General features: G+C 32.4%; 1 protein-coding gene across 1 annotated transcript in view; it reads left to right on the top strand.

Moving 5' to 3' along the window:
- The window catches only part of GLRB (glycine receptor beta), a 102,276-nt gene extending 86,583 nt beyond the window's left edge, over positions 1–15,693 (top strand). The window contains exons 8-9 of the mRNA XM_044680812.1: positions 6,601–6,893; positions 15,397–15,693. Of these exons, the coding sequence (XP_044536747.1) occupies positions 6,601–6,893; positions 15,397–15,693 (590 nt within the window). The remainder of the gene's footprint in view (positions 1–6,600; positions 6,894–15,396) is intronic.
- The last annotated feature ends 525 nt before the right edge of the window (positions 15,694–16,218 follow it).

The raw sequence follows: 16,218 nt of genomic DNA, 5'->3' as shown, positions 1-16,218 counted from the left end.
TGTTTGGATTTGAAGTAGTACTTTAAGTCTGGAAATAAAATAATTGTTCTGTTTTCATATTGTTTTTTTTATTTTCAGGAAAAACTTTGTTAAGGGACTAATAAAGTAAAACTTACCTCAGATTACCAAAATTTTTAGCTAGAAGTAACAGATTCAATAATATTTGATTTGAAGTCTAAAGTGAATACCTAGAGCAATGTAGCTGTATTATTCTCTCTTTACAATTTGATGCCATTAAAAAATATTTTTCCCAATAAAAACTGGAAAAGTGAGCTCTTCTTGAACATAACAGTGGCCAAAAATAAGTAAAAGTTATTTTTTATCCTCTTTTATGTTTTTCAGAACATTCATGCCCCTTGAAGCCGAAAGGTCAGAGTTATAGGTTTAAATTGTATCACGTTTAGTCATATTGCACATTTGATAGTACAGAATAAAGGGCTGGAGATGAGCAGTCTGAGCAGTCCAGGAAGAATTCCAGAAGATAGCCACAGGAAGCAGCTATACTTTAAAGGTCTTGATCACCATGAATTAATAGAGAAGAAGAACATTCAATTCATGGGGTATATGTATAAAAACCTAGATTTCAGAATAATTTAGTTTTATTTGGGAACATTTTAGAGGGGCATTTAACCCAAGTGGAATCTGTGAAAAGGGGGAAAATGAGAAATCATGTTTGGAAGCAAGGATAAATAGTTGTAAAAAGGAATGAAATGGCTTGAAAGAATAAACTAAAGTATTTTGGATTTTATATGATTAATGAGGACACAGAAAATTTCTGAGCACCAGGTGGCAATTGTGTTTGATGATCTATGTGAAGACAGATAAGAAAGTGAAAGCACTAAGCCTGTGAGGCTATTGGTAGGAATATACTCTATTAGAGCTACACGGTACTTTAGAGATAATATGAGCATGCCTTATCTTCATTTAAGAGCAGCTAGATTGCAGAATGGTTAGAGTGCCAGGAGTCATTAGGATCATCTTCTGGAATTGAAATAAGACACATACTAGTTGTGTGACCCTGGAAAAGTCACTTAACCCTATTTACCTCAGTTTCCTCATGTGTAAAATGAGCTGGAGAAGGAAATGGCAAACTACTATTTCTCTGCCAAGAAAATCCCCAAAAGGGTGACAAAGAGTTGAACATGACTGGCTGAAATGACTGAACAGCAACATCTTTTTTTTTTTTTTTATATATGAGGAAACCAAGACACAAAGAAAAGGTATCATTTCCTCAATGTTAGCTAGTTTGAAAATAAGAGGACCAAAATTAAACCTAAGTTTTCTTGAGTTGTCAGTGCCAGTGCTTTTTTTCTGCACAGTATGGCTAATTATAATAAAAATAAGAATGATAATTATAATAATAACTAGATATTATATAATGCTTTATCAAAGTAAACATTTGAATAGTTCTTTGAAAATATGGAAGGTTGAGATTCACTTTTTTTTCTTTTCTAAAATACCAGCTGTATATGAGAAAATGATTTTGAAAAGAGAAAAAAAAATAATTCAAGATGGCTTTTTTCACCCTTTGGGGAAGTTGGACATAAAATGAATGGCTCCATTGGTAATAGTGGAGAAATTAAAGTGGAAAATAGAATGAGTATATTTAAATTATTAATAGCATATTAGAGTTTAAAAGTTTAATAATTATATATTTCCAAGTATTCATACTCATCTTTTGCATTAGAAACATACATTATTATTCTGGGTGGCCCACAATAATAATTATATAACTTGCATTTGTTAATAAATTTTCATTATTTGTCCAGATTTGTTATTTCAGGATATACAGTATTTCCAAAGTCTTTTTTTCCCCTCCTTGATTCCTCCATAATTTTCTTTCCTCTTCCTGTGTTCTTTTCACTTCCTAATTTTTGTATTTTAAGTAGATAGGAAAAATATACTTAAATATAAATATATTTATAAAATAAAAAATATATATAAAATATATTTTATAAATATTAATGATTTAATGTTGCTCTGACATTTCAAAGAAATTTTTCTTTGAAATATATCTCATTTTCATGAATAGCTAGTTGCATATTTAGGCTTCATCTTTTTTCTCAATAAAATTAAAAAAAACTATAACAAAAAAGCTTCTTCACTGATGATAAAAAATTTACAACTCTTATTCTATAATATTTCCTGTTTGAGTGGTATCAATGACGGAGATCTATTTTTGATATTAAATTCCTTATTTTATTTTGATTCCGTCTGTCACTTTTCTTCCTGAGATACCACATACCAAGCTATTTCAGTTTATCTGGAATTTGCCATAGGTCATAGCTAGTATTACTAAGGAATACAAATATTATTACTTACGTAGTCTACAACTTCTTCCCTCCTGACCTTACCAGTATGCTCAGCCTTCCAGTTAACTATCCCAACTTCTAAATATCTTGTCAATCAAATTGTTTCCAAATTGTCAATCATGAAGCTTAACTATATCTTCATGCTTTTTAATTCCTTACAAGTCAACCTGATGGTAGAGTTGGTTCACAATGCACTTTAATACAATAGAGCATAAATAAAGGGAATGTGCAATATTTTTGCCTCCATAAACCTTGAATTACCACAAGAACATACACACCCAGTGAGAAAAGGAACATTTTAAAGAATTATTCTTAGGAATTATTATCACACATGGGTAACACATGAGGGGATGAAAATTTAGGGAACATGTGTAAGCATGTCAGATATATAGACGGACAGCTTATGGATCTGACAGTAAAAATTCCCCAGTGTCTTCTAGAGATGTCATTTAACTATTCTCTTCAAATCTGCTCCAACCTGGATGTTATTCTCCATTGCTGCACACCAGGAGCTGCACTTTCTGCTGCTCCCCAATAGCCACTGTTCTCCAATCCCGCTAGTCATTGACTCCAACTATATTCAAGGTCATCTAATAACATTTTTGTTGTTGTTTTCCTAATACTTGTCAAGCAGAATTTGTTTGTTCATGGAGTACAATTTTTGTTTTTTAATTATCAAAAAAAGTATCTGTTCTTTCCCCTAACCTTCCCCTCACATATGTCAACTGAGCAAATAAAAAAAAAATCCTTCCTATCCTTAAGTGGTCTGGAAGAACAAAATTTTACATTAACAATGTCTAAACATGTCATATCTCTTTCTGAATTTTCAGTTTGTCTCTCAGGCAAGAGGTGAATGCCATGGTCCATCTTCTTTTTTGGAATCAATGTTTATCATTGTGTTTTGTTCTAAAGTCATTTCTACTATTTCCTCCCTGTAATGTACTTATCACTGTACAAATCGAATTGTTCTGGTTTTGCTCATGTTGCTCTGATTCAGTTCATAAACCATCCTAGTTTTCTTTGAAATCATCAACTTTCTCATCCCTAATGGCACAATAAAATTCTATTACATTTATATAAAACAATTTGGCCATTTTCCAATAGGAGGAAAGCTCCTTAATTTCCAATTCTGGAGTACAATGATAAGAACCTCCTAAACATATTTTAGTACATATATTTTCCCTTTCTTTGATTAGTTTGAGGTATGGCCCTAGCAGGAGCATAAGAAAGTTTTTTTTAGTTTAATTTTTGTGTATAGTTTCAAAATGCTTTCCAGAATGATGGGACCAATTCACAGTTCCACCAGCAGTGCACAAGTATACCTGCTTTCCCATAGCTCAATCAAAATTTGTCAGTTTCCTTTTTTGGCATCTTTGCTACTCTAATATAGATGGAAAATTTGACTTACTTTCTATTTATCTGTTGTTCATTGAGGTTGTTCTTTTTTAATATGACTGTTGATAGATTCGATTTTTTCCTTTAAAAAATTCCAGTTAATATCCTTTGACTGTTTATTCGGTAATGACTCAGTCTTGAGAAAATTGAATCAGTTCCTTATATAGTTTTAAATGAGACATTAGAAAAAATTGTCATGAAGATTTTTTTATTTACTTGTTCTCTTAGTTTTAATATATAAGATTTATATATACAAATTAACATTTTTGTATAATAAAATGTCATCTTTATCATATGCAATTTTATCATTCCTTTAGTCATTAACTCTTCATAGAACAACCAAAAGATAATTGCATGTATTTTCATTTGTTTACACTGTGACCGTTTATATCTAGGTTATTATCATCAATTTGCTATTTTTTTCTTGATGTATAGTTTGATGAATTATTTGTAAAAGCCTAATTTCTTCCAGGCTTGCTTTGTTATCCTCATTTTTGTTAAATAGTGAACTCTTGACCTAATACCTGAGGACTCTAGGTTTATCAAATACTACATTATTATTTTTTTATTCTAAATGTTTTATGCTTCATATGTTCCACTGGCTAGCCTCTTTTCTTTAAAGTAATATCAAAGTGTTTTAATAACTATTAATATTTTGTAATGTAGTTTGAGATATCATAGTGATACACTCCCTTCTATACAACTTCTTTCATTGCCCTTGAGATTTGTACAATACAATTTGGGATAACTAGATATTACTTTGTGTTCATTATTGCTTGATGGTTTAATTTTTTTCTCTCACTAGGTCATAAGACCCTTAAAGGTAGGGAGCCATGATTTTTTTCTGCATTGATTCCTCCTTCCATCACCTTTTGTTCCCCACTCTAACATAGTGTTGATAATATACTAGAAGTTCAGTAAATGTTTAAAGATTGGTGGGATGATTTTTTCCATTGGAAAATAAAGAGAAAAATCAAGTTATAAGTTGTAAATTTGAAAAAATCCATATTTTACATTAAATGTAATTTTGCATAATAATTGCTAGCATCCTATTCTTTACTTCTATTGTAAGTTAGCTATTTGTAGGAATCATATGAATGTGCTTAGCTTTTATTTTCAACATTGTTCATTTGTGAGAAGTACATTTGACAGATCTCTGTAATTTCAAGAATTGGAAAACACTTATTGATATGTCAGAATAGTGCTTTGATTACTGTAGTAGAAAGTAATTTGGCACTCAGAGACCTAAATTTTGACCGCCCCTTTTCAAATGTCTTACCTTCATCACCTACTCCTAGGTAGTAACTTTCTTGAAGGAGTTAATGGATTTAAAATACTTAACGTAAATATAATCTATTAAACTACTACTCAGGCATTTTGGAAGAACCTACCTAGGTGCCTGGAACTGATTAGAAAATACTGTCAACTACCCAAAATGCCTTTTTTTTTTAAAGAGAGATATTATATGGTTTACCTTTTTTTTCTTTTCTTTTGGTTCTGTAGATGATGGGTATGGGTTGTAGAAGTAGGGTCAATTGTCTTGAAGGAATAGTCTGGCAAGCACTGCTCTCCATAAGTCTCTTTGGCTTCTCTTCCCCATAGTATCTTTTAGTTAGTGGTTGCTTTGGTGGTGACAAATGTGGCTGGAACTTTCCCACTTGTTGCTTTTTATGAGGGCTGTGGAGGGATAGATGAAAACAGGACTAGTGATTTCCTATTCCCAGAACTTTCAGGCTCAGGATCATGAACTGTCTCCATGGAGTAAAAGAGGGAGGTAGTGGCATGTACAACCTTCTGTCTTTTCTTCATGGTACTCTGTTGTTTCATCATCCTTCTGCCAGGATGGTTGATTACATCTCTGCCCCCAATAAAACAAAATTAATTCTCCCATAACACGGTTGGCATGAGGGAATCTTTTTTGTATTTAATTTTATTTTTTATCCATGAGGGGAATCTTTAAATTAACTTCTGAATTGGTTTTAAGAGGAATGCCTTTGCATTCATGAATGTTAGGGAATCTGGTATAAGTCTTCACTTTGGCTATAAATAACTGTGTTAGTTTGGATAAGTTTTTTAGTTCTCTGTATCTAAAATTAAAAGTTTAGAATATGTCTTTTCCAGGTTCTTTTGCAGTCTTAAAATTCCATGAATCATTGGTACAGATCTATAGTTCCTTTGAATTATTACATTAAAACCTTCTCTAGCTTCTCTCACTACAAGAAAATTTCACTATTTTGGATTTATTGATGCTAATCTTTGATATTTTAGAATAAGGTAGGAAAACATATAACTATCTTTCCAGTTTTCTTTGTATTAAAATCTTTATAGAATAATTTTATGCCAACCTTTCAAAAGACTGAATTAGATATTTTCCCTGTAATCTTATTTTCTCTTTTCATTCTTAATAAATTATTTTGACTGTTTACCAAGAACCTTGCTAGAAAAGGGTTTAATATTTTTTTCTTCCTATTCACCAGATAGAATAAATTGGTGCTACTAGATTTAGTGTGAAAAGAAGCTGAAAAAATCATAAAATTTATATTGTTGGATATGTAATTATATTATATATATATTCACACACACAAACACATACAAGTATATATGTCCCAACATTAGGCTTATACCAAAACAGTTTAAATATTTTAATTGATAAAAACCAGATATGTCTGGTTTTTTAATCTTTTCATTCAAATTTCCTATTTTATTCTTAAAATAATTATTTATGAAATGCACCTAATCCCCTCTGACTACAGATCTGAACTTCCTATTTACATGGCCCATTTGCAGAGGCACTGGGCAAATATGACCGAGGTTGTACACTGTTGAGAATGACCAAAAAGTTCATGCAGAAGAATTACAAATTTTTTGACATTGCAAATTTCTGTTTTTATAGGTATCTTCTCAGTTCTAAGCTTGGCATCTGAATGTACAACACTTGCTGCTGAACTTCCCAAAGTATCCTATGTGAAGGCCCTTGATGTCTGGCTAATTGCTTGCCTCCTCTTTGGGTTTGCATCGCTGGTAGAATATGCTGTGGTTCAGGTAATGTTAAACAATCCCAAACGAATTGAAGCAGAGAAAGCCAGGATTGCCAAAGCAGAGCAAGCAGAAGGGAAAGGTGGAAATGCAGCTAAGAAGAACACAGTCAATGGTACAGGGACTCCTGTTCATATCAGTACTTTACAGGTGAGGAGACTTTTATGCAGGTAAAAGAAATTCATTCTTTTTGTGACTTCATGGGAAAGACTATTTCCATTATAGCAAAGGATTTCGTGGACAGTTGCTTTTCCTTGGAAATTAAAATCTTTTAAAAAAGATGGTATTTATAGTCTGCTTTAAGCTTTGCAAACCACTTTACATGTATCATTCATTCCATTTGATCTTTGCCACAGGTGAGTGCTATTTTTGTCCATTTTACCATTTTACAGATGAGAAAACTAAAGTTTAGAGGTGTTAAGTTTACTGGTTTAGTATTACAGAGCTTGTGAATGTATGAGATAATATTTGAATTTAAGTCCTTCTGTGTCCATGTCCAATCTTCAATATATCACCCAGAGAGGTCACAACACAAGACTAAGTAAAAAAAAATGAAAAGTAATAGACAAAAATAATACTTGCTATTCAAAACACTACTTCATGAAAATGCAAAAGATTTGCTAAAATAAAAGTAAAGAAAAATAAAACCATTACCTTTTTTCCCAAGGTTAGTAAAACTAAAGAGGGAAGAAGAAATTTAACGGTATATATCACATAATAAAATTAAAGCAGGCTGCATCATCAGATAACAGGTATTTAAGAATCATGAGTACCATATTCCATCTAAAATGCTGACTTCCAAAATACAAGTGTTATTGAAAAATTTCAACAATAATAATACATGATAAAAGTATAAATCTGTCAAAATAATAATATTAATATTAAGTTAAATATTGATTGGAAACCAGACTTTACTTGAAGTAAATTTTAAAAAAATGCTGTCCTACTGACCAAAGGAAAAATGATACAGAAAACCTAAATATGGTGGTTTACATTTATCTTCAGTTTATAAGATGGGATTTTCAAATAAAAATTCTAAAAATCTGAATTCTACAGTGCACTTCAGAATGTCACAGCTATGCCTAAATACTTTTATAATTTCACCATCTTTGTCTTCACCAGTGTAGTATTTTGGCCAGTTCTCTTCCAATTTAGCTATATTTAAGCATCATGACATAGTGACCTGAGTGCTCAAATTAGAATTTGGAATATCTGATTTCAAATTTCATCTCTGATATTTATTAGCCGTGGTTCTGTGTGGCTTAGGTAACTTTTTCTAGTAAATTGAAATTAAATTTACTACATTTTAATAATTTCTCCTTTGATGATCAGAATAAGAGCATACTACATTTGTATTTGGAATAGATTTTGTATGAATTATATTAGGTGATATCAGTCAGTAGCATTTATTCACTAAGCAATATAAACCTCAAAGCAGGTGATTTCCATTATTAGAAGGACACTCTACAGTGGGAACTCCTCATTCTGAAGGAATCCCAGATTTTATCTAGGAAACCAGATAGGAAATTTTCCCAGATAGGTGTGTGAAATAAGTTGTTTCTTTATGTAACTGGTTTCTCTAATCAGAACCCAACTAAAGTTAATAAGATCCATTACCAGATACCACAATTTAGATTAGTAAAAGATCTGAGGAAGATTTTCATTACTGTACCAGCATTCTAACCTTTTTCTGTTTAGCGTGAACTCTGACCCAACAGTTTCTCAGTTTTTGGTATGATCAGAGTTTAAGGTCTCAGTCATGAAATAATGAAGGAAATAATTTGATCCACTGGGCTATTTATTTCTGTTTCACACATGATCTTTTACAACCTCATTATCACGCTACTGAATTTCTGCTACCAGCAATTTTGGGAAGTGATAGAAGTTTGTCAGAAAAAAGGAACTAAATACCATGCTTCTCAAGGATGCATAATAGAACAATGTAAAATTTCAATTGGATATGTATGAAGTCACCTTATAAGTGCAAACTCTGAGTATGGTTTCCCTAGTTCTGTGTTGTTAAGGATCAGTTTCTTTACTTCTTTCTAAAAGTAGATTCCTGCATATGTTTTTCTTTGTATATTATTACTAATTTTCATTCAGAACTCTTTCTTTATTTCATGTAGCCTATAGAAGCTGTCTCTAAGTCTGACCAGAACATCTAACATGCCTTCTTTTAAAGATTTTTGAGCCACATAAAAATATGAAATGTGAAGTTGAAAATTTCAAATTTCTTTAGACAAACTGAAAGCTTTTATTTTTACTACAAGGCATCTCAGCCTTCATTATACCTCTTAGGTTAATTCATATGATCATTTAGTTTTACTCTATTTCTATAATTTCCCCCTTGCTTATCAAACATAGCACAACAAATTTGTACTTGGAATAGACTTTCTGTAAATTATATCAGGAAATGTCATTCAGCTAACATTTGTTATATCCCCATCATCTTCCAGGCACTGTGTTAAGCACTGGGGATAGAAAAAATTAAAAACAAAATAAAAATCTCAGTTTGCAAGGACTTTACAATCTAATGGGGGAGAGACAACATGAGGACAATTATGTATAAACAAGGTACATAGAAGAAAAATTGAGGGTAGTCTCAGAGGGAAGACACCAAGATTAAAGAAGACTGGAAAGTCTTCTTTCAGACAGTGGTGCTAAGATTAAATTTGAAGGACGATGGAGAGTCTGGGAGAGCAGGCGAGCATTCCAAGGATAAGGGACAGCCAATAAGTACTCCTTTGCTATCTTGTGTGAGGGACAGCAAAAGATGGCCAGTGTCACTGTATCTTTGAGTATGTGGTGGAGGTGGGGGAAAAGAGTTGGGTATAAGAAGACTGAAAAGGTAGAAAGGGGCCAAGTTTTGAGGGGTTTTAAAAGCCAAACTGTGGATATCAAAAAATCTAAAACTGGCCCCTTATCCCTTAATTATTTACAGATAGCAAAGTTATATACACACAAAATCACGAGGATTTATAGCAGTCTTTTCTTGGTTTTGGCCTTGAACAGAAAACAGACAAATTTCACTTTGGAATCTTGTCAGATGTCTGCTAGTAGAATGAGATCCTACAGTTTAATTTTGATTGAGGAGATTTTAAGAAGATAATCTTATACTCCTGAAATAGGAAGGGAAGAGATTACAGGCTGAGAAAAGTCAGTCAGAATTCTTTTAAATCCTGTGACCTGTTTTGGGGGTTCTAAAAATTCTAAGAGTCTAAGAGAATTTTAAGATTTCGGGCTACCCCAATATCTTGAGTATATAGAGTTTCTATTATCAAGTTTTGTCCTAAACTAGAAAATAATAGGTGTTCCTTATGAAAACTTATTGCAACATATATTACTACACCAGTTGTACTGACAAACTAGGGTAATGAATACCTTGATATCTCAGACTTAGTAACTAGGCATCCTTAGTAATAGTCTTAAAGAAAGTGTGTGCAGGTGTGTGTGTTTGTGTGTGTTTAATCATATGTAATATTTTTTCCTAGATATTAATGATTCAAGATGGCAGAAAGTGGTTGAATCTAATTTGATTCTCAAATCATACCAATAAAATCACATACAGATTTTATTCAGAGAATTTGTCTCTGAATATATAGTTAGGCAATCGCCTCCCCCTCGAACTTAAAGAACATAGTTGATTGTAAGTCTGTCTTGCCTTTCCCAGCAAGAGCAATGATTCTCTTGCTTCCTGAAATCTAGCATTGAGAATTACATAACTTTAAAATCTTCACTTGAGAAGCAGCATATCACAGTAGTACTCAGGGTTCAGAAGTAGGTTCAAGCACTGCTTTAGATCCCACACAAGATCTCTTGATCCCTTAACTTTCAGTGTCCCCAAACAATTCTTTAAGAACTATCCATTGCAAAGCAGGTGTATATCTGCATTGACAGAGATAGTTTTCTGTTTCCCATATCAATTACGTCACTCTCGTGTTCTTCCCTACCCTCCAGATAGCCCCTAGATTAATAAAGAGCACTATTAACCAATATGCATGTAATATGTTCCAGACATAGTGCTAGGCTGTGGAAATATATAGATAAAAAAGGAAGCCACTTTTGACCTTGAGGAGTTTACATTTTCTTGATAGAAAACAAAGAGCAGCTAGGTATTTCACATGTTAAAAATAAACACAAACTAATTCAGAGAAGTAGAATAAGGCTCTAGCATTTGAAGGGATCAAAAGGTGATGTTTGAGATGAACTTTGGATTAACTAGGGATGCTGAGAAGCAAAAGGGGAATTTTCCAGGAATATCCCACTTCTGTGCAATGGGAGACTACTGGAATGTCTTATGTGATGAACAACAAGTAGGACAGGAGTCATAGAGGGAATGACATGTAAGTCTGGAATTGTAGACTGTAAATAGTTGGAGAAAGATCAAAGAGAGAACTTTGAATTTTATCCTAGAGGCAGAAGGGAGCCACTGAAGGGTTTTTGTTTGTTTGTTTTGTTTTGCTTGTTTCTTTTTTAGCAGGGTGTGACATGGTTAGGACTGTACTTTATAAGAGTATTTCTTTGGGAGTTGTGTGAAGGCAGGATTAGAAAGGGGAGAGACTTGAAGCAGGAAGACCAATTAATCAGTGATTAGAATAGTCCAGGAAAGAGGTGGTGAGAGTCTGAATTAGATTTGTGGCTGGCCATGGGAAAAGGAGAGCATGGAATAGAGAGAGAGAGACAGATAGACAGGCACAAAAAGAGACAAAGAGATAGGGATAAAGAGAGAGACAGAGACAGAGAGATAGATAAAGAGATGGAGAGACATAATGAGACAGACACAAAGACAGGCAGAGACAGAAACAGAAACATGGAGACAGATAGACACACAAAGACAGAGACAGAATGAGCAGGTATGGATGAGTTGTAGTCAGTGTTGTTGGAGAGAATTCCCACATGAGTGAAGTTATAGCTCTGTTGAAATATCTAGGATTCTAATTTTGGAAGGTATATTAAAAATTAGTGTCTTACTTAGGTAGAGAACTGTTTCATTTCTCCATAGCAATAAACCAAGAGAGCTAAGAGCTAATATAGTCATCTGAGTTTCTTCACTTATAGCCATAGAATAGAATAGAATAGAATAGAATAGAATAGAATAGAATAGAATAGAATAGAATAGAATAGAATAGAAAGCAGGAGGAATTTTTTTTTTAAAAACTCTTACCTTCCCTTTTAGAATCAATACTGGGTATTGGTTCCAAAACAGAAGAGGGGTAAGGGTGGGCAATGAAAGTTAAGTGACTTCCCCTGGGTCACACAGTTGGGAAGTGTCTGAGGTCAGATTTGAGCCCAGGACCTCCTGTCTCTAGGCCTGGCTCTCCATCCACTGAGCTACCCAGCTGCCCCCAGGAAATTTTTTTTATAATTTGTTAGGTTACAGAAAAATCAAGACTGGTGCAAATAACGAATTTTCCTAAAGTGATTGTATTGTTGACAATATTTTGCATAGTGATAACCTTAAAGTAGTGCAAATTCAAATACGGGTGACTATTTCAGAATATTCAGTATTTGCACTAATTGGAATTTAAGCATGCATAACTAGATTAAAAGGGCATCTCTGTACTTTCCCAATAACCTTTAATCTAAATACATTTGTTGTTGTTTTTGTATCCAACTATTAGTGACCCAATTTGCGATTTTCTTGGCAAAAGAAACTAGAGCTTGCCATTTCCTTCTTCTGCTTGTTTTATAGATGAGGAAACTGAGGCAAAAAAAATTAAATGACCTTCCCAAGGTCACAGCTAATATGTGTCCAAGGCCTGATTTGAACTTGAGTTTTCCTAACTCCAGGCCTAGCATTTTATCCACTGTGCTAACTAGGTTACAGTGCAACTATTCGAATTTGTGCTTCATTCTAGTAAGTTAATGATCATGGCATGATCAGAACACTTCATCAGCCCCTCTCACATTTTTTTTTCTTTTGCATTTTTTTCAGTCTGTCATAGACTCCTAGTAGAATATGGGACTGAGGCTATTATTTTTCATCTTTGTATCCTTAATTACCTACTAACATATCAGTTATTTAGCTGATGATTAACAATTTTGTTGAACTGTGTTGAATTCACTTAGTGATAAAAATTTAATATTTTATGCAACATATTGTCAATTGATGATCAAGTTAATTCTGCTCCCCCCTTAATGGCAATTAGTTAACTCAGTTGATAATAAGATGTAAAAACCTATTTACTTTGTATCATTTGATAAGAACAACACATGTATGTCACCCAGTGGAAAGAACCCTTTGTCTCAGCAGCTGACATCTCTTAAAACAAGCTCAATAAAAAAAGTCAAAGTTTGAAAATACAGAGTGATGCCTGAAACTCACCAACTTGAGTGGAGATAGCCCTGGGTCATGGTTGAAATTTAGTGGCAGGATGGGGTAGGAATGTCTTCCATTGTTCCTCTAAATATAGAATTTTTAACTTGGAATTCTCACAAATGTCAGTGTGTCTAACATGAATACTTTTTGTCACTCTATAACAATAAATAGATTAATTTTAATGGTTTTAAAATTATTTTAAATACTTCTAAATCATAGGTAATAATATTTTACAATCAATTAAAATTACTTTAAGTTAAATTAAAATTTTAATTAAAATATATAACATGTATTGATGTATAATATAATATAACAATATAATAATTGTAAAATTAAAAATCCAAATGATTGAGAAGTAAGCAATGTAATAATTATACATGTGAAATCATATTTCCATATTAGTCATGTAACAGGAATATATAAACAAAATAAAACAGTATGAAGAGAGTAAAAGAAGTATGCTTCAATCTATATTCAGAGTTCAATTTTCTCTTAGAAGGTGGACAGCATTATGCATCATGAATTCTTTGGAATATTCTTCAGTTATTTTCTTGATCAAAATAAAGGTCCTTCACAGTTGATCATCCTATAATATTTCTGTTATTGTGGGGAATGTTCTTCCTTTTCTGACTTCACTTTACCTAAATTCATATAAATATTCTTAGGTTTTTCTGAAACCATTCTGTTAATTTCTTATTACACGATCATATTCATCATAATCATATACCAGCAGTTGTTCAGCCACCCCTCAATTGATGAGCATCCCATCAATTTCCAAATCTTTACCACTAAAAAAAGAACTGCTATAAATATTTTTGAGCAAATATGTTTTTTTTTCCTTTTCTTTGATCTCTTTGGGATATAGATCTTGTGAGAATAGTTCCAGATTGCTCTTCAGAGTGATTGGAACAGTTAACAACTCCACCAACAGTGCATTAGTGTCCCAATTTTTTCAACCTCCCCAGCATTTGTCATTTTTCTTTTCTATCCTGTTGTCCAGTCTGATAGGTATGAAGTGGTATCTCAGAGATGTTTTAATTTGCATTTCTCTAATCAGTGATAATTCAGAGCATCTTAGGTGTCTATGGATAAGTTTGATTACTTTTTTTGAAAACCATTTATCAACTTTTTATAAATTTGATTCATCTTGCTATATATTTTAGAAATGAGGTCTTTATCAGAAAAACATGCTGTAAAGTGTCTCCCCCACCACCAAATTTTCTGCCTAATTTTAGTTACATTTTATTATTTGTGCAAAAGCTCTTTAATTTCATGCAATCAAAATAATCCATTTTATATCCTATGATGCTCTCTATCTTTTATTTGGTAATAAACCCACCCCTTATCTATAGACCTAGGTACATTTTTCTATGCTTCCATAATTTTCTTATACTACCCCTTATGTCTAAATCATTTATCCATTTTGACCTTTATTTTGGTATATAGTGTGATATGTTGGTCTACGCCAACATTTCTGCCAAAGTGTTTTCCAGTTTTCCCAGAAATTTTTCTCAAATAATTCTGACCCTCAAAACTTAGATCTTTAGTTTTATCAAATACTAGCTTACTATGATCTTTTACTAACTATGTATTGTGCAGCTAATCATTCCGATGATCCACCCACTTGATTTCTTAGGCAGTACCAGATTATACTGATAATTACTGCTCTGTAACATAGTTTGAAATCTGGAACTTCTAGGCCATCTTCCTTCACATTTTCTTTTCATGAATTTTCTTCTTATTTTTGACTTTTTATTCTTCCAGGTGAATTTTACTATTTTTTATAGATTTATACAATAATTCTTTGGTAGTTTTTATTGGTATTCCACTGGATAAATATATTAACTTAGAACTATCATTTTATATTGCCTGAGCCTACCCATAAACAATTAATATTTATCCAATTATTTAGATTTTTCTTTATTTCTGGGAAGTGTTTTATAATTGTATGTATGTAATCACTGAGTGTTGCCTTGGCTAGTAGAGTAATAAATATTTTATATTGTTTGAAGTTCTTTTAAATGGAATTTTTCTTTCTATCTTTTGCTGCTGTTTTTTGGTATTATGTGGAAATGGTGATTTATATATTTTATATCATATATAACTTAATATAGGCAGTACTATGAAGCCATATGTATTCAGAAAAGGAAATGATTCAATCAGTTGTTTAATTATTTTTTTAATATTCAAATTTTTGCTAGGGGAATTTAACAAATTTTTATTTTAAAACCTGTCTTTTGCTTAAATTCTCTCACATTACATATTCTACAGATATGCAACTTATGAATGGAAAAAATTCTAAGCATATTATATCCACAACTCTTCCTTTCTCAGGTTGGTGAGACCAGATGCAAAAAAGTCTGTACTTCCAAGTCTGATCTGAGATCCAATGACTTCAGCATTGTTGGGAGCTTACCCAGAGATTTCGAGTTGTCCAACTATGACTGTTATGGAAAACCCATTGAAGTCAACAATGGGCTAGGGAAATCTCAGGCAAAGAACAACAAAAAGCCTCCCCCTGCCAAACCAGTTATTCCAACGGCAGCAAAGAGAATTGATCTTTATGCGAGGGCATTGTTTCCTTTCTGTTTCTTGTTCTTCAATGTTATATATTGGTCGATATATTTATGATGTAGCTTTTTTTGTTCATCTGTGTAAAATATAAGGCCATTTCATCATTCCCCTTCTCAATCACAAAAACCAGTCTGTGAAATCATTTGCATTTTTGAAGCAATATATTGCATTTTGATGCTGTGCGATTGTAATGAAAATACGGCATCTCAATTTTGAATGAAAGCATGACACTGTAATGTCTGTGCTCTGACCAGTTAATATGTATATATGTACAGCATACATCCTGCTCTTGGAGTATATGAAAAGTAACTCATACTACATTATTGATCAAATTCAAATAACTCTTTACTGTTTCTATAAACATATAAATATTTCAGGTGATCTGAACATTGAGAAACTGATGTGCACGTTTTCTGATTACTGTCAATATTCTAGTATATGTAGTATTTCAATACTCTTTCCTTGTAACTTTCTGATAAAGCCATTTTGTTCTTATATAATTTTCTATGGTACTATCGAAGAGCAAGCTAAGTTGTAATTCAGTTCATTTAACTTTGTAAGTGGAAAAAATATCAGTTATTC

The sequence above is a fragment of the Gracilinanus agilis genome, chromosome 6 (genome assembly GCF_016433145.1).
Source record: "Gracilinanus agilis isolate LMUSP501 chromosome 6, AgileGrace, whole genome shotgun sequence".
Lineage (NCBI taxonomy): Eukaryota > Metazoa > Chordata > Mammalia > Didelphimorphia > Didelphidae > Gracilinanus > Gracilinanus agilis.
Note: the sequence above shows the minus strand (reverse complement) of the source record. Positions and strands in the feature narration are given on the sequence as shown.